The sequence below is a fragment of the Mytilus galloprovincialis genome, chromosome 7 (assembly GCF_965363235.1).
Source record: "Mytilus galloprovincialis chromosome 7, xbMytGall1.hap1.1, whole genome shotgun sequence".
NCBI lineage: Eukaryota > Metazoa > Mollusca > Bivalvia > Mytilida > Mytilidae > Mytilus > Mytilus galloprovincialis.
In genome coordinates, this window is record NC_134844.1 from 81,765,901 (window position 1) to 81,792,948 (window position 27,048).

Sequence of the window (27,048 nt, forward strand, 5' to 3'; positions counted from 1 at the left end):
TCAATGCATGTTCACTTTGTTAAGTCATTTTAAATTTTATTTAATATTATTTCATTGCACTTTTAAAGACTTATACAAATTTGTGTAACTCAGTCTTAAGTGCTTTACTTTTTGAGAAAAAATAATACAATCATCAAACACTAGAATTTAATGTCAATCTTAAATGTTTGAGACAATCACTATGTAGCCTTTAACCATAATATTTTTTTTTCAACAAGGAAATTAGACTATGATAAAATATAGTAATACAGTTAAAGGAAGTATAAATGTAAAAAATAATTTTCAACTTTTTTTTAAAAATTGTATAAAGGTATAAAAATAATGAATAGTTATTTTTCAATATGTATTTGAATTTTATATTTTGAATGATTTAATCTTTTTCACCCATAAAACGTAAATATAAGTAATAATTTTGAATGGTGACAAATAATGGGAAGTAACTCTAGTTCAGTTTGTAACCGATGGTGCAATTTATTTAGGACCTAAAGCTAAGGTAATTGGTGTGTTTGACACCAAAGCTGTCAAGTGAAGCCATGCACTTAATGGGTCACTTAATTTGACAGTTTACATAGCTAGATGAACTTCCTGTTCATGGAAGAATTACGAATTTGCCGGTATTTCAAAGGAATATTACTTATGAAATCAATCTCAAGGCTAAGAAATACGGGTGAAATCGGGTCATTTTCGGAATTCCCGGGGTTATTTGAATGACACGGCGGGTGTTCCGGGTGATCTCTCAGAATTGTGAAAATCTCGGGTCACACCCGCAGAATACGGGTCAGTTGACAGGTATGGTTATTAATAGCAACGTACTGAAAGTGAAAGTGAAAGTTCATTGTAAATATGTAAATAAACTATAAAAAGAAATTAAAAATAATATGTTTTAGTTGTGAAAATGTTTGTTAAAATTATTCTGCCAACATGTGTTTGTCCTCTTGCATCGTGGAAAGAATAATACAATAAGTTGTCAGGCTGTGTATATACTGTATAGGTTGTGTGGTCTGAACTAAAGTTGTTGTCCGAAAACCAAATGTCTTTGGATGAAACTGATGTGGACTTGATACCAAAATATGAATGCAATTTTTTTGCAGTCGTATGAAAATAAAATGGTGTAGTCAATACAACTTTTCTAAGTAGCCTTTCATGTACCCTTTAATTTTTTTTTACAGAAACAGGGGAGTACAGTTCTTTTAAATTCAACAAAAGCAAACTAATTTAAAAATACAATGAGAAAGATGACAAAACAAACTTGTAGTTACATTGTGTCATAGATCAAATTTATTCAGTGTATGTTCACTTGTATTTGTGATTATGTCGTTTGATTGAGTCAGCCATTTCAATTGATATTCAATAGTGTGTCTTTCTAGGTTGTGATGTTACAGTATTGTTTCAAGTAAAAGTGAAGGTTTGGTACAAATTAAAACATTTAAACCATTTTTTTGCTGCTGTCATAAGTCAGAACCCTGATGTACAGCAGTTGTTATTTGTTGATGTGGTTCATAAGTCAGAACCCTGATGTACAGTAGTTGTCATTTGTTGATGTGGTTCATAAGTCAGGACCCTGATTTACAGTAGTTGTTATTTGTTGATGTGGTTCATAAGTCAGGACCCTGATGTACAGTTGTTGTCATTTGTTGTTGTGGTTCATAATTCAGGACCCTGATGTACAGTTGTTGTCATTTGTTGATGTGGTTCATAAGTCAGGACCCTGATGTACAGTAGTTGTCATTTGTTGATGTGGTTCATAAGTCAAGACCCTGATGTACAGTTGTTGTCATTTGTTGATGTGGTTCATAAGTCAGGACCCTGATGTACAGTAGTTGTCATTTGTTGATGTGGTTCATAAGTCAAGACCCTGATGTACAGTTGTTGTCATTTGTTGATGTGGTTCATAAGTCAGGACCCTGATGTACAGTTGTTGTCATTTGTTGATGTGGTTCATAAGTCAGGACCCTGATGTACAGTTGTTGTTATTTGTTGATGTGGTTCATAAGTCAGGACCCTGATGTACAGTAGTTGTTATTTGTTGATGTGGTTCATAAATCAGGACCCTGATGTACAGTTGTTGTCATTTGTTGATGTGGTTCATAAGTCAGGACCCTGATGTACAGTTGTTAATGTGGTTCATTAGTCAGGATCCTGATGTACAGTAGTTGTCATTTGTTGATGTGGTTCATAAGTCAGGACCCTGATGTACAGTAGTTGTTATTTGTTGATGTGGTTCATAAGTCAGGAACCTGATGTACAGTTGTTGTTATTTGTTGATGTGGTTCATAAGTCAGAACCCTGATGTACAGAAGTTGTCATTTGTTGATGTGGTTCATAAGTCAGGGCCCTGATGTACAGTAGTTGTTATTTTTTTATGTGGTTCATAAGTCAGGACCCTGATGTACAGTAGTTGTCATTTGTTGATGTGGTTCATAAGTCAGGACCCTGATGTACAGTTGTTGTCATTTGTTGATGTGGTTCATAAGTCAGGACCCTGATGTACAGTAGTTGTCATTTGTTGATGTGGTTCATAAGTCAGGACCCTGATGTACAGTAGTTGTTATTTGTTGATGTGGTTCATAAGACAGGACCTTGATGTACAGTAGTTGTTATTTGTTATTTGTTGATGTGGTTCATAAGTCAGGACACTGATGTACAGTTGTTGTCATTTGTTGATGTGGTTCATAAGTCAGGACCCTGATGTACAGTAATTGTTATTTGTTAATGTGGTTCATAAGTCAGGACCCTGATGTACAGTAGTTGTCATTTGTTGATGTGGTTCATAAGTCAGGACCCTGATGTACAGTAGTTATTTGTTGATGTGGTTCATAAGTCAGGACCCTGATGTACAGTAGTTGTTATTTGTTGATGTGGTTCATAAGTCAGGACCCTGAGGTACAGTAGTTGTTATTTGTTGATGTGGTTCATAAGTCAGGACCCTGATGTACAGTTGTTGTCATTTGTTGATGTGGTTCATAAGTCAGGACCCTGATGTACAGTAATTGTTATTTGTTAATGTGGTTCATAAGTCAGGACCCTGATGTACAGTAGTTGTTATTTGTTGATGTGGTTCATAAGTCAGGACCCTGATGTACAGCAGTTGTTATTTGTTGATGTGGTTCATAAGTCAGGACCCTGATGTACAGTAGTTGTCATTTGTTGATGTGGTTCATAAGTCAGGACCCTGATGTACAGTAGTTGTCATTTGTTGATGTGGTTTATAGGTATTTCTTGTTTCTCATTTATTTTATATAGATGATTGTTGGTTTTCCTGTTTGAATGGTTTTTAATTACCTTATTTTCAAGCCTTAGTGCTGCAACCATTAGAATAAGTAAATCTCTGACCACGATGAGTCGAATGGCTGATATCTGTTGGAGTGATTTAGACAAGATTTCAACACCAGTAGAACTTATAAACAGTCTCTCACATGAAAGTTTCTGGTTTGCATTGATATCTAGAAAAAATAAGATACAAATCACTAAGAAAATATTCTGATTACACCAACATAAATATACAAACACATAGTTTAAGTCATCATCATGAAGAAAACATTTAAAACAGTATGAAAAGCTCAGTATTCCTGAGACATGATAAACAAGAATGTGTCCTCAGTACACGAATGCCCCACTCGCACTATCATTTTCCATGTTCAGTGGACCGTGAAATTGGGGTAAAAACTCTAATTTGGCATTAAAATTAGAAAGATCATATCATAGGGGACATGTGTACTAAGTTTGAAGTCGATTGGACTTAAACTTCATCAAAAACTACCTTGACCAAAAACTTTAACCTGAAGCGGGACAGACGGACGGACGAACGGACAGACGGACGGACGAACGAACAGACGGACGGACGCACAGACCAGAAAACATAATGCCCCTCTACTATCGTAGGTGGGGCATAATAAAAGAGGCACAACGGAGGTTACCAGTGTCATGTTTATCAATTTTGTCACTTTTAACATAGCTCCTAAAGTTTCATGATATCAGCCAAACATTTACTGGGCACCTATGATGTCTAAGTATGGTAATATTTGGCCTAGAGTTGTATAATGAGAAAACAGTTATAATATAAGCAAAGTATCAAGAAGTGCCTTACACAATCTTCATAAGAAATTTTTTCTACATTTGTATATTTTTTATTTTCATTTGATTTTTTCACTACATGTTCATCTAAAACAACACTATATCTTATGTTAATAACAATAAATGACTGTAAGTTAACAGGAGAGATCCGTTTGCGCCAAAAATGCGTCCTTTTGCGCCACAACTTTTTTTCTCCAATGCTACGTTTGCGCCACATGTTTTTAAATTACATGGTATCATTTGCGCCATAAAACATATAATTGCGCCAATTAGAAGAAAAATGACTTCCCTACTCCTTTATTCGGACTTGGAACCGGCAGTTTACAGGGCAAATGTTTCCTTTTCTGAAACATATCGTCTTCATACTACTGCTGCATGGGTACTTCCCTATTTAATGTATGTAGAAGATGATAACTTCACTTATTGTCCAAAAACACAAACATTAAAGGTTCATAATAATTCCTCATAGTAATTAAGCCCATACACATGTGGGAACAAAGCACTGTTTCACCAACATATGCATATGGCTAAAACCTAATCAGTAAAAGCTTCTTTTTTCTTCTCTATTGGTATCAAAATATTCAGCAAAGCAATAGTTTTATTCTCTCACTGTACATTGACTGTTTAATGCATTTTGAGTCATTTCCCTCCAGATGCTCATCTTCATAATGAAATATCTCCGAACATATGATACTTTTTAAACCAAAAATAAGAATAAATATATATTAATCATTAATATATATGATAGATATGTGTACAGGTAAATTGGCGCAAATGAGTTCCAAATATTGGCGCAAATGATTAATTTGGAAAACAAAATTTGGCGCAAATGATACCCCTGAAAAACAGTAATTGGCGCAAAAGGACTGCTGCCAAATTAACTATGTGAAAAGATCTGTTTTTGATTGTATTGAAATATGTATGTGAGGGCCTCAGGGAAGGTTAGTTTATTGTAACTAACTGAGTTTATCCTCTTTAAATAAAGAATTTAATATTATCATTATGGCACCCTCAAAGGAGTTGGGGTGACGTATTGTTATTCTACGTTTCTTTTTTTTCTTATTATTATTTTTCTTCTTGCAACAAATTTTGTCCAGGTGATTTCTCGAAATCCAATGGACCAATGTTGATGGAACTCTTCTATAGTAAGGACCCCCATGTGCAGAGTTGCAGTAAGCATGGAATGGTTCAAGATGTCTACCGTTTCCATGGAAACAAAACAAATGTGAAAAAATCCTGTTGTTTGTTTTGGTGAACTGTTTGGATATGCTTTAACTCAGAAACATTATATTTTAATACAATGTAGGTGCCCACTATATACAGGTGTTGGATGATTTTGACACTCATTGGAACTACTATGTTGCCATGGAAACTACACCAAAAATTTCCAAAATATCAAAATGCTCAAAACTTAATGAAACTTCACAGTAACGATGAGCAACATTGGAAGATGTGGAATTTGGCGTTGGAATTTTCAAAATATCTGTTGTTACCTTGGAAACAATGCAAAAAGGTCAAAACTTTGAATTTTCTCAGAACATTCCAGAACATCAATGTTAAATTTATTCTAGAGACATTAAATGGTATATGATTATGGAGGGGAAAAAATGCAGCGGGGGTTTGACTTTGGAATATTGAAAATGGCCGCCGTTACCATGGAAACAGCAAAAATATGAAAAACTTCAAAATGCTTTAAATTTAATGAAACTTATAACAAATGTTGCCTAGCTTATGAAGACTTGACTTTTCAGTTTGGAATTTTCAAAATGGCCGCCGTTACCATGGAAACAGCAAAAATATCCAAAATTTCAAAATGCTTCAAACTTAATGAAACTTTGCAAAAATGTTACTAGACATCTGTAGATGCACTATTTGACTTTGGAATTTTCAAACTGGCTGCCGCTCACCTGGCAATGGAGGAAGGGTGCCATCCGTTATTGCTAGCAATTACAAATCTAGTTATTATTATTATTATCAATATATGAACTGTATGTGACTTAAATTATAATGTTATATAAAATCAGAATATTTGAATTGATATTTTTTTATGCTGTCAAAAATAGTATTATAACTAGATTTGTAATTGCTAGCAATAACGGATGGCACCCTTCCTCCATTGCCAGGTGAGCGGCAGCCAGTTTGAAAATTCCAAAGTCAAATAGTGCATCTACAGATGTCTAGTAACATTTTTGCAAAGTTTCATTAAGTTTGAAGCATTTTGAAATTTTGGATATTTTTGCTGTTTCCATGGTAACGGCGGCCATTTTGAAAATTCCAAACTGAAAAGTCAAGTCTTCATAAGCTAGGCAACATTTGTTATAAGTTTCATTAAATTTAAAGCATTTTGAAGTTTTTCATATTTTTGCTGTTTCCATGGTAACGGCGGCCATTTTCAATATTCCAAAGTCAAACCCCCGCTGCATTTTTTCCCCTCCATAATCATATACCATTTAATGTCTCTAGAATAAATTTAACATTGATGTTCTGGAATGTTCTGAGAAAATTCAAAGTTTTGACCTTTTTGCATTGTTTCCAAGGTAACAACAGATATTTTGAAAATTCCAACGCCAAATTCCACATCTTCCAATGTTGCTCATCGTTACTGTGAAGTTTCATTAAGTTTTGAGCATTTTGATATTTTGGAAATTTTTGGTGTAGTTTCCATGGCAACATAGTAGTTCCAATGAGTGTCAAAATCATCCAACACCTGTATATAGTGGGCACCTACATTGTATTAAAATATAATGTTTCTGAGTTAAAGCATATCCAAACAGTTCACCAAAACAAACAACAGGATTTTTTCACATTTGTTTTGTTTCCATGGAAACGGTAGACATCTTGAACCATTCCATGCTTACTGCAACTCTGCACATGGGGGTCCTTACTATAGAAGAGTTCCATCAACATTGGTCCATTGGATTTCGAGAAATCACCTGGACAAAATTTGTTGCAAGAAGAAAAATAATAATAAGAAAAAAAAGAAACGTAGAATAACAATACGTCACCCCAACTCCGTTGAGGGTGCCATAATTAAAAATAATAATCTTTATTTCTTTTTCAATGCTAAATGTTTGTATTGTTTAATGTCTATGGTTTTGTCATTTATATGTCTGTCTGTCTGTTTGTTCATGTTTTTTGTTTGTTTGTTTCTTTCGTAACAATCCTATTGTTTGGATTTTAAACTAATAAAATTCTTATTCTAATTTTATTCTGTCACAACTGGATATTTTAACATTATCCGCTGGAGTTTGGGCTTTAAAACTGATGACATTTTTATCAATGTTCTTCATTGTTCCTGTTGAGAATTTGTATACAATTCCTTGTTCAATTTGATTATAATGATAGTTGAGAATTTGTATAGTATACAATTCCTTGTTCAATTTGATTGTAATGATAGTTTAACAAGAATACCTTTAACAACACATTCCCCATGATTAAAAATAAAGAAATTGATGATTGTAAGATTGCAGCATTACAATTATTGTACTACGTACATTTATTAATCCCAACAAGTTGTCCACTGAATTTGCTGGGTATCCTTATTCACAAATTAATTTTATTAGGGATAACAAGCGAATGACAATAATTATATAACAAAAAGTGACATTAACAAAATATTTTGAGAAATCAACTTTTGAAAAAGCAAAAGATTTAAATTTCTAAAATAGAGATACGAAGGCTTTAAATGAGAATTTGAATCCGGCTAGAAGAATCACATGTATGTGTGGGCCAGATGAGCTAAATATAAAGGCAGCTCTTTTTCATTAATTCTTATATTGTGTTGAAATTATATGACGGACAGTGAAAGCAAACTTGAGTTATCACGCCTAGTGTTGATTGCTGGACAGATGATATGTAAAATCATTCCATACACCAAGTACGTTTACTTGAACTGCTGCTTTTATTATCAGAGAAACTGACTTTATCAAATTACTTTTATCTTGATCACTGGTCCAAGGAATGAGGTTGAGGTCAGGTGAATCCTATCACTGGTCCAAGGAATGAGGTCAGGTGAATCCTATCACTGGTCCAAGGAATGAGGTCAGGTGAATCTTATCACTGGTCCAAGGAATGAGGTCAGGTGAATCCTATCACTGGTCCAAGGAATGAGGTCAGGTGAATCCTATCACTGGTCTAAGGAATGAGGTCAGGTGAATCCTATCTGAGAGACATGAAGACTATGCAAGAAACCCATATACCAAATATAGTTATTCTCATATTCAAGTGAGAAATTCCCTTGACAAAAAACTATACACTTTTTTTTAAGCAGTCCGGATCACTGAACCATGAAAAGAAGGACAAGGAAAATGGACATTTGACAGACAGAAACTTCGCTTGCAAATAGTAATCCATATATCTGGCATTCATTAAATGGCAATAACACCTATAATGAGCCATCTGCTCATTCGGGTTCAAACGGGAAAGTGGTGGATTTAGGACAAATTTTATTTTTGAACAGAAATAATTTTCGACATTTTGTTGAGATCCAGTTTCTAAATTGCCATTTTGAACTTGTTTTTGTTTTGTTATCCCTTTCCTATAATAAAACTGACACTTAAGTACAGTGTTATCATTCAGAGGGCCCTCCTAATAACTATTTTAATGACTCAGGGAAATATTGGCTAATGATTGCTAATCTCTTTACCTGTGTTTTTAATTCACACCTAGCTATTGATCACAAGCTCAGAACTAATATTAAAATTCCATCACAACTGTCTTCATTATTTATTTACTTTTCAGCTAAGACAATTGTCAATTCTGATTTAGAATTAAATTAAAACTAGATTTATTTTACATAGAAAAAACTATGTTTTTACTACTAACACACATGCTTTGTTTACCATGTAATATACATGCTTGAAATTCTCACCGCAGATTAGACACTAAATCGTAAATTCAAAATGATTTCGCGCTAAATTATTAAACAAGTGCAACTATAATCATCAATATTCAAACACTTTCAAAAATAAATAAAATGCTTCGCTAAGCGCAGCCTGATACTACAGCAGATGTTAACCTTGAACTAAGGCAAATTTGGACAGAATATTCAAGCGTGATACTGTCTGAATTTGGATTGTGGTCAAATTTTTTTACATAATATAGGTTTCTGACACAAAATAAATGTGGTCAAAGATCTTACAAATCTATTGCACAATACTGTGCAATTGAAGATTTCTTTTGAAACTTTTCAAAAATTTCAGATTTGAAAAATATGAACTCTTAAAAAAAAATTGAAAAAAAATTGTCCCTCCTCCAACTTTTTTTAATCCCCCTTGGTGCAATTACCCCCAAACTCAATCCCAGCCTTTCCTTTGTAGTATGAAACCTTGTAGAACAATTTCAGTGAGATCCATACACTTAAACACAAGTTATTGTCTGGATACTAGAAAAATGCTTCTTTTTGGCCCCTGTTTCTAGATCCTTGCACAATATACCCTAAACATCATTCTCTCTAAGTTTAATTGAAATTCATTAATTAGTTTAAAAGAAGATCTTTGAAAAAAGTAAATGTCGGAAAAGAAAATTAGTTAAAAACAAGAATGTGTCCATAGATCTAGTGTTGTGAATGGTGTAATCATCCAATGATATAGTTATTTCAGAGAGGATCTTCAAAAAAGTTTATGTAGATAGGGACTAAATTTAACTGTTGGGCCCTTAAAATGTTTTTCAGGGGCCCATTTAAAATTTTAAGAGCACAACCAATTTTTATACTACTAAAATAAAATTGAAATGTACCATTCATATACTAATAAAGCCTTATTAGGTAATTCTACATCTTCTTATTTATATTCGAGTCTGGTAACAATTTTGTGTGATAACTTTATAATATTTGAATTATTGCCACCAGAAATATTACAAGATTTGACAATTAAACCGATTTTAGTACATTTCCTACCTAAATTGTATCCCTTTACGTTCAACTTTGTGTGACCTGCTTACTTTTTGACACTATGGCTGTTTCTATGATAAAACAATACACCAAATATCAAATCAATATCTTTCAAGCATGAAGAAAAAAAGTCTGGAAAACTGATTTGCCAGAATGACAGATGGACAGACAGACAGACAGACAGAGTGCAAACCTAAAGTCGCCTTCGACTTTGTCGGTAGGGGACTAAGTAGGGGACTAATAATCATAGAATATTTAACAGAGTGATAAGAACACATGATTAGAGAAGAAGGAATATGTCAAATCTTGATTTCATATTGAAAACATAGTTGTCCAACTGGAATTCAGTTAAAAATAAACTTAATTACTGGTTTTTGGAATTCTGTCATTAATTTTCCAGCATGATAAGAAAGCAGCTTTCCGTTTTGGAACCGTTTTTGCATATATCGCGGCGGAAAGGGAAGAAATGGGATTCACAGCAAAATATTTAACAGTTGCCACCTGTGTGAAGAAGTAGACAGATAGATGCCAAGTGAGTGAGGGTAATAGCTCACATAGCCAACATAAAATAGTTTCTGTAATGGCTCAAAATAACAGATGCATCACACACAATTGTGCAATCATTTTGTAAAGTTTCAGAGCATTTTGAGAAGTAATATCAGAAAATAGGTACATCATTTCCTTGTGAAACCCAGCCAAAAATTGATGTAGATGACTCTTCAGAACCTTTCCAGGATAGCCAGACAGATTTTGCTGTAAGTTACTTAGAAAAGAAATCTGAAGAAAGAAAAACCTAGTATTAACTGCATTGTCTGGCTCCTTCCATCATTAACCCCATAAAGGTCTACATAAGTGTTGAAATGCCTGTCCTTACCCAATTATTGACAAACTACCTGAAGGACTGTCTCCACCTCATTAATATAATACCTGAAGTGTCCATCACGAAGTCTTGTTCTCCTGCTCCTCTCTGTTGTATGTCTAGTGACTGTAAAACTGTTTTAAATGCCAGTTGTATGTCATCCATATTTTGTAGAAGGTAAGCCAGTGAATCAGCCGTTGTTGAATTGTCTATCAGACTAAAAAAAACATTTCAACAAGAATGAACATACAAGAATGCACACACTGAAACGTAACGTCTTCTGTAAAGACCATTGATTTTATGTTGATAGACCTAAATATAAAGCTATACCTCAAATATTACATAAAGTTATGATCCAAGAAAATGAGGTGAACGTCAGATAAACCAAACGTGAAATACATGTTCACTACCATTACAATAATTCCAGGCACCAAATATGCTTTAAGGGGGTTCGCGGGTCTAAATCATTTATATAGGATTTCTCTATATTTTTCTATAAATGAACTTTATCTTATAGTTAATAGAAAAATAAAATAAAAAAGTGGGGTCACCGTTCATTTGCGCTCACAATCTGCCTTCGAAAGAAGCATACATTTTTGTAAAGGTGTTTTTTTTCTGTTGAAGTAATAGGAGAAATAAAGGTAATATCGAAATAAAAAAAAGAAATTTATTACAGAAATCGCTAAAATTTTACAGTAATTTAGTTTAAGTACAGCTTATATGGAAATTATATTAAAAAGATAGGTCACCGATGAGTTGAAAAAGATATTTCAATTTTAGAGCCAAAAATGGCATTTTTCCACCAAAGGGAGATAATTTGGAACTTTTTCAATAATATATACATTTTGAAAGTCAGCTGGGGCCAACACCAATTGATTGTTTTGAATGATTTTTGTACCATATGATAAAGTAACAACTACAAAAGGAAATAAATAAAATTTGTAATGAAAAACAAATGTTTGATTTTTTTCTGAAATTTTTATACCCTCGAGCCTCCTTAAATATAGTTGACATACTGCACACAGTTTCTAAGAACCAAACTTAATGTACAACTTTGAGTACTTCAGTAATTAATTTCTGTATGAAAATTGTCAATTTGGAGTATTATTTTACCTTGTATTAAAGAACATTTCATCTACAATCTGTTCTGCAAGATTCTTCACATCTTCTTTAAGAGAAATCTGACATTCAAATTGAGCAGTTATATCTTCTGTTAACTTTCCATCAACTAGCTGTAGACACTCAGATAATGTTCGTATATCATCCTTTAGGGACAGATCTAAAGAAGTAAAAACAGGTGCATTCTGAATTTTCTAATTTTTGGAAGTCATCAATATAATTAGTGTCACCTGTAACAATGGCCATTTATCGGTAAAAAATAAACTCTAAATGGCAATAACACTTTACATTTCAACCCTTATGACATATGTGTAGATCTTGTACTTGATTATTTTTGTTTTAAAAGTTTGTATCCATTTATTATATTTAGTTCCAAGAGAATAGGCAAATAATTGTAAATATTACAATCTAAGGGCAATATCTCTCACAACTTCAAAATACTGATGGATTCAGTCAATGATATGCTAGGTAATGGGCTAAATGTGGAAAAGAAGATGTGCAAATGGGTTAAGGATGCAAGGTGGTTAATACAAATTAGAATGATATATTGTGGAGTCATCTATTTTTGTGGGTATCAATTTAAATGGATAGGGAAAGAAATGGTGAATGTGTCCATGGGACACAGGTCTATCCTATAAAGTTACAAAGGGAATGTGTCCATGGGACACAGGTCTATCATATAAAGTTACCAAGGGACATAACTGAAAAACAGTAATAGTCACGCTACCAAGTTTGTACTTGATCTGAGTTTTGTGGTAATAACAATTGTGTATAAGGTTCATAACATTTGGTTGAGGCAAACTTAAGTTTGTAGAACGAAAACAAAAAATTCAGCAATTTTTCTAATTGTAATAACTCTTGAACAATAAAAGTGCCACCCCCCAAAAAACAGTATTTTGTCATAATAAGCATTGTGTATAGTTTCTTAACATTTGGTTGAGGCAATATAAAGTTAGAGAACATAAACCAACTATGGACTTTTGGAGGGACAGAGGTATGGTCAGACAGAGGTAAAACAGTATACCCCATCTTTTTAAAGCACGGGTATAAACAATTAACTATAACCACTGAACCATGAAAATGAGGTCAAGGTCATATGACACCTACTAGTTGGACATGTACACCTTACAATCATCCTTCCATACACCAAATATACTAGACCTTATAGTATCTGAGATATGGACTTAAACTTAGCTTTGTTCACTGATCCATGAAATGAGGTAGAGGTCATGTGAAAACTATTTGAAGGGGCATGAGGACCTGAAGCTTGCAAGGTATGTACATACCAAATATAGTTATACGGTTACTCATAATAAGTGAGTGATTAACATTCAAACATATTCTTTTTTCAAGTAGTCACTGAACCATGAAAATATCGTGAGACAGTGAAATGCATGGAAGTCCATTTCTTATCCAACACTACTGGTGCAGGTCTTTGGACACCATACAGCATAACACTCTCCCAACCATAATGGATTTTGGAGTGCATGCTGACCCGATGTTTACTTCAAGACTAAAATTAAGACTGTACTATTGAATTGGTTTCTGGCATCAAAAGAAGTTCCTCATTGAGCCATCCTTCAGTAGTCAAACATCTTAAGAGGAAAGCATATCTGACCAAGCACATCCATTCAGCTTTAATGACTTCTACCTACTGAGATTTAACTGATGATCTGCAAGCTGAATTCAGATGTCATTGATACAAACAAGGAAAATAACATAACCTACCTTGCAAGTCATTTTCTTCCTGTTCTAACCACTGACCACTACCAAGGAATAGTTCTTCTGTCCTGTCACATTGCCTCACATAACTTATTCCACCCTGAAATCAAAGAAATAAATTCAACTTGAAACAAGTCATTTTACACTTCAACAAGAGGCTGTCAGAGCCACACCAAACCGGATTTATTAACATTTATTTGTGTCCTGGCATTTTTCAATATCACAAGAACCACAACTCCTGAACCGTGAAAGTAAAATCTTGTGCTGATCATTTTTTCAACTTCACTTTTAACTAATCTCTTAACTAGTTTTTGAAACAATGGCAATACTGGAAAAAATAGTAAAAAAATAAATATTTGGGGAGCAATTTTTCAAAACATGCAAAACTTTTGGACAGATTTCTCAAAAATGTCAGTCATCACCGTAATTGCAGTCCTATTATTTGTATTTGTAAAGTCATCACAATAATTTCAGAATTTACAGTATATATTCACATATAGTTATGGTATCTGAGAACTACAAACTACAGAAAGTTGATCAATAAAACATGAAAATGATGTCAAAGTCAGATTATACCTGCGAGACAGTCATATTCACCTAACAATCATTCCATATAACAAATATATATCATATATTCACAAACATTAATATTATTACTGCAAATAGAATATGAGAAACTGACCTTTTCAGGTATTTCCATTTAACATAAAATCAAAGAAAAAATATTTGTAAGGGTTCCTAGGAACCCAGTCTCACCTACTTTTGCTGTTAGTCACAGGCTCAACAAAAATGGGGGAAATATTATTAAAAAATTTCATCTAGATACTATCTTTTGATTGTAAGAAGCTTCTGTCCAAGTTTGGTAAAAATCCAGGTTGGTTTTTGAATTTAATAAACTCCACAACTCAGAAATTAAAATCTAAAATTTATAAAAAAAAAACGAAAGGGAGCTCACGTCAACAGACATAAACAATTCCCTAAAGTTTTATGCAAATTTGTTACAGTGTTTTTGAGTTAATGTCCGACATGTTGACGACGGACGGACGACCGGATGGACAACGGTATATCATTTAACTGCAAGACTGTATGAAATGTTAACTGGTAATTATATAAAAAAAAAACTAATTAGATATAGGAAGATGTGGTATGAGTGCCAATGAGACAACTCTCCATCCAAGTAACAATTTATAAAAGTAAACAATTATAGGTCAAGGTACGGCCTTCAACATGGAGCCTTGGCTCACACTGGACAGCAAGTTATAAAGGGCCCCAAAAAAGATACTAGTGTAAAACCATCCAAACGGGGAAACCAACGGTCTAAACTATATAAAAATGAGAAACGTCCATTTATAAGTAATATACGTAAAAACAGTCAATATTTTTTTACAAAATTTTCTCCAAGATACTAGCATTTGATCATAAACAAGCTTCTGTCCAAGTTTGGTACAAATCTTGGTTAGTTTAGAAAGTTATTAAAAATTTTAAAACTTTAACCAGAGTGAATGTTATGTTAACTGGCAGAAAAACTAAGTCCATTTGTAAGTAAAATACGGATAAACAGGATATTTTTTTTACAAAATTTACTTCTGGATACTATATTATGATGATAAACAAGCTTCTGGCCAAGTTGGTGGAAATCAAGGATAGTTTAAGAAAGATGTTAAAATTTCAAAAACTTTATAAAAAAAAAAAAAAAAAAAAAAAAAAACCAGTGTGAATATTTGTGGACACCTCCTATGACGACGGAATGTAGGATTCGCTGATTCACTTTTCAGACAAAAGTCGCAGGCTTAAACATTTGTGACATACAACAAACCAACAACACTCTTGACTTATGCATTCGTTATGAAAGGCATAGAAACAAAATTTGTGATCCCTCAACTCGTCAATTTAGTATTAATTTACCTTTTTGATGAAACAAATCATGCCTGTGACTGGGTCAGCTAACAACCCTGTCATTCTGGATCCAACCTGTAAATAATCATAGAGTTACTTACAGTACCTGGCCAAAAGTATTCGTCACCTGCATTTTTTTGCTTTATATTTCATATAAAAACACATTTTTTTCAAAAAAATATTTTGAGGGCATTTTTGGTTGGATTTTTATCAACAAGGCCTTAAAAGACGTAGACTAGTCTAAAGTATGTTTGTTTATTTGGTAATAGTTTTGTCTTCAGGTGTTTTTGTCTTTTCTTCATGTACAAACACATACAATAAATTTTTATAATTTAATTTGGTTGAATATATAGCAAATTTCTGAACAGAAAATTATATTTGTGTTTATCTTGTGAAAAATGAAAATGATCCACAAAAAAAAATATAACCAAATAAACAAATACACCTGTGACAATTCTGCTTTTATTGGTACCAAGTTGCTTAAAATCAAACAAAATATGAACCCAAAATATTTTTTTGAAAAAATGTAGTTTTATATACAATATATAGCAAAAAATCTCAAGTGATGAATACTTACGGCCACACTCTGTAAGTCTGAGGCAAACAAATATTTATTTCTGGGTATCTCAAATACATGTTTCAAGAAGTTAAGAATATTGTATAGTTACAATGTATAATTTTTTGCATATCAAGCTAAAGACAGTGATGGTCTCTCCTCATCCATATGTACCCCACATATCTTATCTATCCAAGGGCAACTATCAATGTAATGTACATTAAAGGTATAATTGATCATGCATACCCATACCTGCAAACCCTCCCATTTTGAGTGGGACACTACCACTTAAATGGTGAAATTCCTGAGGTCTCTTGCTTGCTAGTCCGCTCCCACGCAGGAGTATAAAATCTACCACTTTCAGATATTTTAACCCTAATTGACCAGTCCATAGGCGGATCCACCACTTCAGTCTGACAACATTGATTATGTTTTTGTGTCACTGATGAGGGTAGCTGTTATACACATGCTCAGTATTCATGCTTATTTGTTGATTGTTTGCATAAGGTAAAAATGTGTAAACTACCGCTTCAAAACATGACAATTAATTAGCTGCCATATTTTCATATCATAACAGACCAAGATAAAACAAAATTGACAATTATTATTACAATATGGATTCATAACAAATGATAAAATAGTGCACAGAAGACTTAGTTTATGATATATACATGCATTGGTTCAAGACTTGGATACACATTATTTTTCACCAGTCACTCCTTTCATATTAAAATGTATTACTTGAAATACAAGGGTTGAGCCACTTAATGAAAATCTCACAAGCTACCAAGTACCATTATAACCTTGTGATTTAGTGTAATTGTAAAGCAAAATAATGTCCTATGAAATATTGTCCAACATGACAATATTTCACGACTATGTACCATGAAATACTGTCCTCATCTATGAAATTATGTCTTGAGATGGACAAATTTTCATAGTGGAATTTGGTCTGTTTGATAACAATAATTCACAGATGAATAGTATGAAATTTTATCTTGCTAAAGGGAAGTAATCATTTGTTTATATTAAGGAGGCTCGAGGGTATAAAAATTTCAGAATAAAAATAAACATTTGTTTTTCATTTCAAATTTTATTTGTTACCTTTTGTAGTTGTTACTTTTTATATGGTACAAAAATCATTCAAAATAAAAAATTTGTGTTGGCCCCAGATGACTTTTAAAATGTATACATCATTGAAAAAGTTCGAAATTATCTCCCTTTGGTGGAAAAATGCCATTTTTTTGGCTTTAAAATTGAAATATCTTTTTTAACTCATCGGTGACCTATATTTTTTAATATAATTTCCATATAAGCTGTACTTAAACTAAGTTATTGTAAAATTTTAGCGATTTCTGTAATAAATTTCTTTCTTTTTTTTAGATATAACCTTTATTTCTCCTATTACTTCAACAGAAAAAAACCACCTTTACAAAAATATATGCTTCTTTCGAAGGCAGAACGTAAGCGCAAATGAACGGTGACCCAACGTTTTTATTTTATTTTTCTATTAATTATAAGATAAAGTTCATTTATAGAAAAATATAGAGAAATCCTATATAAATGATTTAGACCCGCGAACCCCCTTAAGACAATATTTCATAGACTGATTGTTATGAAATTTTGTCTTATGAAGGGGAGGTTATCAACATATATACTGCAGCTGTGCTATTTGAGCAGTCAAATTGCATTGACCGTATATTCATATGTGATATACAGTCACTGACCGTATATCACCTTGTGTATGACGTTGACAATGTGTTTCCGTAGAGTTTTATTTATGAAGTCAATAAAACATACATCACTCACAAAACTACATCATACCTGATTATGACATACACAACAAATAAAGTTATGAAAAGACTTGTGATTCATGAAGACAAATTAGAAAGAGTGATGTGTCTTTGTCATATTGAAAGTGGAAATACGTTTTCATAGTGAAATATTGTCATGGACATAACTTCATAGTGAAATATTGTCATGGACATAACTTCATAGTGAAATATTGTCATGGACATAACTTCATAGTGAAATATTGTCATGGACATAACTTCATAGTGAAATATTGTCATGGACATAACTTCATAGTGAAATATTGTCATGGACATAACTTCATAGTGATATATTGTCATGGACATAACTTCATAGTGAAATATTGTCTTTAAGGCGGTGACAAAATTTCATGGACAAGCACAATATTTCATCATGAAATATTGTCCTTGACAATATTTCATTATGAAATGGTGTCTTAAGACAATATTTCATATGAAATTTTGTCCAACAGACAATATTTCATGGAGGACAATATTTTATGTTACATAATAAGGTATGATGTAGTGTTGTGAGTGATGTAATCTTGTTTACATAGTGTTGTGTATGTCATAATCAGGTATGATGAAGTGTTGTGAGTGATGTAATCTTGTTTACATAGTGTTGTTTATGTCATAATCAGGTATGATGAAGTGTTGTGAGTGATGTAATCTTGTTTACATAGTGTTGTTTATGTCATAATCAGGTATGATGTAGTGTTGTGAGTAATGTAATCTTGTTTACATAGTGTTGTGTATGTCATAATCAGGTATGATGAAGTGTTGTGAGTGATGTAATCTTGTTTACATAGTGTTGTTTATGTCATTATCAGGTATGATGTAGTGTTGTGAGTGATGTAATCTTCTTTACATAGTGTTGTGTATGTCATAAACAGGTATGATGAAGTGTTGTGAGTGATGTAATCTTGTTTACATAGTGTTGTTTATGTCATAATCAGGTATGATGAAGTGTTGTGAGTGATGTAATCTTGTTTACATAGTGTTGTTTATGTCATAATCAGGTATGATGTAGTGTTGTGAGTGATGTAATCTTGTTTACATAGTGTTGTTTATGTCATAATCAGGTATGATGTAGTTTTGTGAGTGATGTAATCTTGTTTACATAGTGTTGTTTATGTCATAATCAGGTATGATGTAGTTTTGTAAATGATGTAATCTTGTTTACATAGTGTTGTGTATGTCATAAACAGGTATGATGTAGTGTTGTGAGTGATGTAATCTTGTTTACATAGTTGTTTATGTCATAATCAGGTATGATGAAGTGTTGTGAGTGATGTAATCTTGTTAACATAGTGTTGTTTATGTCATAAACAGGTATGATGTAGTGTTGTGAGTGATGTAATCTTGTTTACATAATGTTGTGTTTGTCATAATCAGGTATGATGTAGTGTTGTGAGTAATGTAATCTTGTTTACATAGTGTTGTTTATGTCATAATCAGGTATGATGAAGTGTTGTGAGTGATGTAATCTTGTTTACATAGTGTTGTTTATGTCATAAACAGGTATGATGTAGTGTTGTGAGTGATGTAATCTTGTTTACATAATGTTGTGTTTGTCATAATCAGGTATGATGTAGTGTTGTGAGTAATGTAATCTTGTTTACATAGTGTTGTGTATGTCATAATCAGGTATGATGAAGTGTTGTGAGTGATGTAATCTTGTTTACATAGTGTTGTTTATGTCATAAACAGGTATGATGTAGTGTTGTGAGTGATGTAATCTTGTTTACATAATGTTGTGTTTGTCATAATCAGGTATGATGAAGGGTTGTGAGTGATGTAATCTTGTTTACATAGTGTTGTGTATGTCATAATCAGGTATGATGAAGTGTTGTGAGTGATGTAATCTTGTTAACATAGTGTTGTTTATGTCATAATCAGGTATGATGTAGTTTTGTACATGATGTAATCTTGTTTACATAGTGTTGTGTATGTCATAAACAGGTATGATGTAGTGTTGTGAGTGATGTAATCTTGTTTACATAGTGTTGTTTATGTCATAAACAGGTATGATGTAGTGTTGTGAGTGATGTAATCTTGTTTACATAGTGTTGTGTATGTCATAATCAGGTATGATCTAGTTTTGTGAATGGTGTTACCAGGTACTATCTAGTGTTGTGAACTGTTACCAGGTATGATTTAGTGCTGTGAATGGTTTAACCAGGTATGATGCAGTATTGTGAATAGTTTAACCAGGTATGATGCAGTGTTGTGAATAGTGTTACCAGTTATGATTTAGTGCTGTGAATGGTTTAACCAGGTATTATCTAGTGTTGTGAATAGTGTTACCAGGTATGATTTAGTGCTGTGAATGGTTTAACCAGGTATGATGCAGTGTTGTGAATAGTTTAAGCAGGTATGATGCAGTGTTGTGAATAGTGTTACCAGGTATGATTTAGTGCTGTGAATGGTTTAACTAGGTATGATGCAGTGTTGTGAATAGTGTTACCAGGTATGATTTAGTGTTGTGATGTTCACCTGATATTATGTGCTTTGTTTCAGTGCTTTTACAATGAGCCATGTTTCTTACCTCGTGGTACTGTGTGCAACAGGAGTAGAACTTGGACCACTCATCTAATTGTAATTGGTAATAGTCTTCCTCAGCTAATTCATTGGCAGAGGCTGCTGTGCGAATCTGTAATCATAACCATCTTTTGTTATTGAAGTGACAAATGTTTTGACTTCAATAAAACCAGCTTTACTATTTTAGATTTTCATTATTTTAGCATAAAACATGTTGTAAATTCAGAAATTATAAAGAGCATTTATTATTGCAATTGATGAAGAATGGATAATAATACAAGATTAATAACTGTGGTTTCATTTATTTTTTGTTGGTACCAATTTTCGTGAATAGAGGATAACCTTTCAATTAAGGAAATTTGTATATTAAATTATAGTTTATACACAATACAATGCATCTGTCATCAACGATTTCAGCAGGCAGTTATCTTAGTCTATTCTTAGGCAATTACATAACGTTTATGTTTAGCTTATTATATTTTGGAATAGTACCCTAGAGGTGGGTCTTTGGGGGGGGTTTCACTCTTTCATTTTATTAACTCATTTCATTTGGCCTTTTGAATTCCACGGGGAATTCAATAATACATCAGATAGGTTAATTCCTGTCGAGGAACAAATTGTATGTTAAAGTAGTATTTTTACTATGTACACTGGGATCGCCAAGGAGCAATTAGGTTCATTCCTGCCGAGGAACAAATAGGTTCATTCCTGGGGATCGCCCAATGGACATTTTTTACTAATTGTTTGAGGAATTTTCATTTTTCTCATATTTAGATAAGTTTTAAAAATTTATTTTTCTCATATTTTGATTAGTTTTAAATATTTATTTTTCTCATATTTTGATAAGTTTTTAAAATTGTAAAGTCTAATTCTTTTAAATGAATGAGTAGCCCCAAGAAAGCCAATAAGATTGTAGGACATTTAAATTTGCGGTTTGCCTGTACCCATGAAATCTATGAAAATTAGTATCCAACAAATATTAATGAATCCACAGTGTTGATATTTCAGGAAATTCTGCATACAGATGCATATGTCAGGTATGCAAGTTCTTACTAAATCAAATAGCACTATTTACATTAATCATGTTAATAAAAACATCACAACTATTTCTAATTTGAAAGTAGTTTTATTACTTCAGACATTTTAAAACTAGAAATATTCAAAATCTTGCAAACCTAGCAACTATAGTCACTGTCAGCTGAAATTCGTAGCGGCTATCGGTAAAAATAATCTAAACTATCAATCGCGTTCACTCGAGATATAGTTTTTCACATTCCATTCATAAATCGTCAAAAGAAAATCCACTACTGACCTACCTTTTAAGTGATCGCACTGTAATAATCCTGACCTTCACATTTTCCAGAATGTTTTCCATTGTAATTCCGCCATCTTTGTTTCTATGAAGATCATTTGTTTTCGTATGACACACGTCACTTTCGGAGATTCCTGTAATGTTCTTTTCATTGATGTGATAATTTTTCCCGCGCTTTATGCAAATTTTATGAAATTAACTCCATGGAAACACTTCCGGTAAAAACAATGGCGGATTCCACCATTCAAAATTGTCTTGGAAAATGTGAAGGTCAGGATTATCATATCACAGTGCAATCACTTAAAAGGTAGGTCAGTAGTGGTTTTTCCTTTAGCGATTTATGAATGGATAGTGAAAAACTATATCACGAGTGAACATGGTTGATAGTTTAGATTATTTTTACCGATAACCGCTACGAATTTCAGCTGACTGCGACTATAGTAAGTATCTGGACATCCTATCCAGTACACAATAAAACTTAACAGTTCTGATTTAATATGTAACAGTTCTGATCTAATATGTAACAAGATGTACTATGAGGATATTAAGTATTTGGTAAAAGGGAATGAAATTGCATTTTGCAGTATACCATCCACAATACCAAAAATAACAACTATCAACAAACTCTAACTCACAGCATCTTCTACAGCTAAGGTCACTTCTTCTTTCAATGTGTTCACTTGTCCTAAATTATCAAACATAGAGATATTGTCCAAAGATCGCCTGCAGACCTGCAAAAATATTACATCAATTATTTTGATAAAATCTGTATTACACCGTTATATCTAAACATAAAGCATAGAATGAAGAATCCATCAATAAGGTCTCATAATAGTGGTTCTTGTAAATGTGCACATCTACCTATTATGTCCTTTTAAATATCTACTAAGTTTCATGAAATTCTGTTTTATGATGTCAGAGGAGTTGCCTTGACAAACTGTTGCAGTGGTATATTAAGGCCGAAGTTCAGAGGTGCATAACTTCTATAAAATATATTGAATCATAATTTCCTATCAATATACAAATCTGCATATTGTATCCTCATTATCTACTAAGTTTCATGAAATTCTGTTGCATGATTTCAGAGAAGTTGTGATGACAAACTGTTGCAAAGGTATACATGTATTTGTCCCAAATTTGTAAGTTCAACTCCTAGGAAAAAACGGCGATTGTGACCATTGGACCCAGATGATGCTCCAGCTTGCATATAATATAGTTATAAAAGGACTTATAAACTGAAGAAAGGTGAAGTCACACTACCGGAATTTGTATTTGATCTGATTTTTGTGCTAATAAGTATTGTGAATGAGTCTCATAACATTTGGTAAAGGCTTACTTAAGTTTAGAAAATATAAAGTAAATATAAAATAAATGCATCTTACTTCACTTTCGCTGTGTTTTTCCACTAACTGTAACTTTGTTATAGTTAGTTACTTTCAATTTACAATTTGACCAGTACTGACTTAACATTCAGTATAATAAATTACACATCAGAGAGCAAGGTAACAAGCTATCACCCTACAGAACATTCAGTATAATAAATTACACATCAGAGAGCAAGGTAACAAGCTATCACCCTACAGAACATTCAGTATAATAAATAACACATCAGAGAGCAAGGTAACAAGCTATCACCCTACAGAACATTCAGTATAATAAATGACACATCAGAGAGCAAGGTAACAAGCTATCGCCCTACAGAACATTCAGTATAATAAATTACACATCAGAGAGCAAGGTAACAAGCTATCGCCCTACAGAACATTCAGTATAATAAATGACACATCAGAGAGCAAGGTAACAAGCTATCTCCCTACAGAACATTCAGTATAATAAATGACACATCAGAGAGCAAGGTAACAAGCTATCTCCCTACAGAACATTCAGTATAATAAATAACACATCAGAGAGCAAGGTAACAAGCTATCACCCTACACAACATTCAGTATAATAAATAACACATCAGAGAGCAAGGTAACAAGCTATCACCCTACAGAACATTCAGTATAATAAATGACACATCAGAGAGCAAGGTAACAAGCTATCACCCTACAGAACATTCAGTATAATAAATGACACATCAGAGAGCAAGGTAACAAGCTATCACCCTACAGAACATTCAGTATAATAAATTACATATCAGAGAGCAAGGTAACAAGCTATCACCCTACAGAACATTCAGTATAATAAATAACACATCAGAGAGCAAGGTAACAAGCTATCACCCTACAGAACATTCAGTATAATAAAAAACACATCAGAGAGCAAGGTAACAAGCTATCACCCTACAGAACATTCAGTATAATAAATAACACATCAGAGAGCAAGGTAACAAGCTATCACCCTACAGAACATTCAGTATAATAAATAACACATCAGAGAGCAAGGTAACAAGCTATCACCCTACAGAACATTCAGTATAATAAATTACACATCAGAGAGCAAGGTAACAAGCTATCACCCTACAGAACATTCAGTATAATAAATAACACATCAGAGAGCAAGGTAACAAGCTATCACCCTACAGAACATTCAGTATAATAAATTACACATCAGAGAGCAAGGTAACAAGCTATCTCCCTACAGAACATTCAGTATAATAAATGACACATCAGAGAGCAAGGTAACAAGCTATCTCCCTACAGAACATTCAGTATAATAAATGACACATCAGAGAGCAAGGTAACAAGCTATCTCCCTACAGAACATTCAGTATAATAAATGACACATCAGAGAGCAAGGTAAAAAGCTATCCCCCTACAGAACATTCAGTATAATAAATGACACATCAGAGAGCAAGGTAACAAGCTAACAGCTATCACCCTACAGAACATTCAGTATAATAAATAACACATCAGAGAGCAAGGTAACAAGCTATCACCCTACAGAACATTCAGTATAATAAATAACACATCAGAGAGCAAGGTAACAAGCTATCACCCTACAGAACATTCAGTATAATAAATTACACATCAGAGAGCAAGGTAACAAGCTATCACCCTACAGAACATTCAGTATAATAAATAACACATCAGAGAGCAAGGTAACAAGCTATCTCCCTACAGAACATTCAGTATAATAAATGACACATCAGAGAGCAAGGTAACAAGCTATCACCCTACACAACATTCAGTATAATAAATAACACATCAGAGAGCAAGGTAACAAGCTATCACCCTACAGAACATTCAGTATAATAAATAACACATCAGAGAGCAAGGTAACAAGCTATCACCCTACAGAACATTCAGTATAATAAATAACACATCAGAGAGCAAGGTAACAAGCTATCACCCTACAGAACATTCAGTATAATAAATGACACATCAGAGAGCAAGGTAACAAGCTATCACCCTACAGAACATTCAGTATAATAAATGACACATCAGAGAGCAAGGTAACAAGCTATCACCCTACAGAACATTCAGTATAATAAATGACACATCAGAGAGCAAGGTAACAAGCTATCACCCTCTCATCTTTGTTTTATTTCTATAATGATATATTTAAGCAATGATCAATTAATTTGACCTTGAAATTAAGAACATTTGATTGATTGGTGTTAAACACCACTTTCAGCACTATTGTGCTTGGCAATGAGTTTTTTGCTGGCGGAGAAAACAGGGGTGCCTTGATAGTAAATTTGAGTATTCAATTTAATATACCTTTCAACTTACATTGTCTTGATCAAAAAGCAATACCTACATTTAAAGCTTTGCGTATGTCTTGTAAGTGAAATCTTCCAGGATGGAATATGTGTTCTATGTAAACCTCTCTTGGGTCCCTATGTAATGGGACTAACAAGTCTTCACCTTCAGTTGACTGTAAAATCACTTCTGTCCAGTTCAGGCTTCTTTCATCCCTGAAATAATAAGTACAAACATTACCTGAAAGTGCTATTGCTATTGACAAGACAAATATGCTTTTAATAGAACCATGGAATTTCTGAAATCATCTTAAAAGTTAAATCACCTATCATCTATGGTGAACATAATGCTGAAAATAGAATTGCACAAGAACTGTGTCCCTTTATGACACATTTTTTTTTATATACAGTGATCAACTTGCGAAATAAGCCACTGTGTTACTCCATGATTCTCAACAACGCTCTACAGAAGCTTGAAAATTCAGGTTTATATTTTATTGTAATCTATTTTATATATAATCAAAGTTCAGAAGAACTGATATCCGATGACTCCAAATTCTAGTGGATGGTCTCAAAAACTAGAGGCTCTAAAGAGCATGTCTCGCACACCTTGGTTTATGTGCATATTAAACAAAGGACACAGATGGATTCATGACAAAATTGTGTTTTGGTGTTGTAGATCTTACTTTACTGAACATCTTGCTGTTTACAATTATCTCTATCTATAATGAAATTGGCCCAGAATGTGACAGTGGTAAATATTTTGTAAAAATTTACAAAAATTACAAAATTTATGAAAATTGTAAAAAAATGACTATAAAGGGCAATAACTCCTTAAGACCCAATTGACCACTTTGGTTATGTTGACTTATTTGTAGCTCTTACTGTGCTGTACATTATTGCTGTTTACAGTTCATCTCTATCTATATTAATATTCAAGATAATAACTAAAAGCTGCAAAATTTTCTTAAAATTACCAATTTAGGGGGAGCAACCCAACATCAGGTTGTCCGATTCATCTGAAAATTCAGGGGAGATAAATATTGACTTGATAAACAAGACAAACAATTTAACACCTTGTCAGATTTGCTCTAACTGCTTTGGTTTCAGAGTTATAAGCCAAAATCTACATTTTACCCCTATGTTCTATTTTTAGCCATGGCGGCCATCTTGGATGGTTGGACGGGTCACTGGACAAATTTTTTAAACTAGATACCCCAATGATGATTTTGGCCAAATTTGGTTTAATTTGGCCCAGCAATTTCAGAGGAGAAGATTTTTGTAAAAGTTAACAACGACGGACGACAGACGACGGACGCCAAGTGATGAGAAAAGCGCAGGGCCAGGTGAGCTAAAAACAAGAGTGTGTCCTTAGTACATGGATGCACCACCAACACTATCATTTTCTATGTTCATAGGACTGTGAAATTGGGGTAAAAACTCAAATTTAGCATTTAAATAAGAAAGATCATATCATAGGGAACATGTGTACTAAGTTTCAATTTGATTTTCTTCTGAATGCATGAACACAAATTTTCAGTATTCATGATTTGTTACTGATATCAATATATTTCTCACGACAAAACTTTTTCATATCATTTATACATGTTCTTAAAAAATAT

The 27,048-nt window shown here is 33.1% G+C and overlaps 1 protein-coding gene across 1 annotated transcript in view; it reads right to left on the bottom strand.

The window, feature by feature from the left end:
* LOC143083792 (nuclear pore complex protein Nup160-like) overlaps positions 1–27,048 on the bottom strand; it is a 157,113-nt gene that overhangs the window by 63,558 nt on the left and 66,507 nt on the right. The window contains exons 11-18 of the mRNA XM_076260147.1: positions 25,486–25,642; positions 22,416–22,511; positions 20,476–20,580; positions 15,570–15,635; positions 13,671–13,764; positions 11,937–12,102; positions 10,892–11,040; positions 3,283–3,443 (exon numbers count right to left, since the gene is read on the bottom strand). Coding sequence (XP_076116262.1) covers positions 3,283–3,443; positions 10,892–11,040; positions 11,937–12,102; positions 13,671–13,764; positions 15,570–15,635; positions 20,476–20,580; positions 22,416–22,511; positions 25,486–25,642 — 994 coding nt within the window. The remainder of the gene's footprint in view (positions 1–3,282; positions 3,444–10,891; positions 11,041–11,936; positions 12,103–13,670; positions 13,765–15,569; positions 15,636–20,475; positions 20,581–22,415; positions 22,512–25,485; positions 25,643–27,048) is intronic.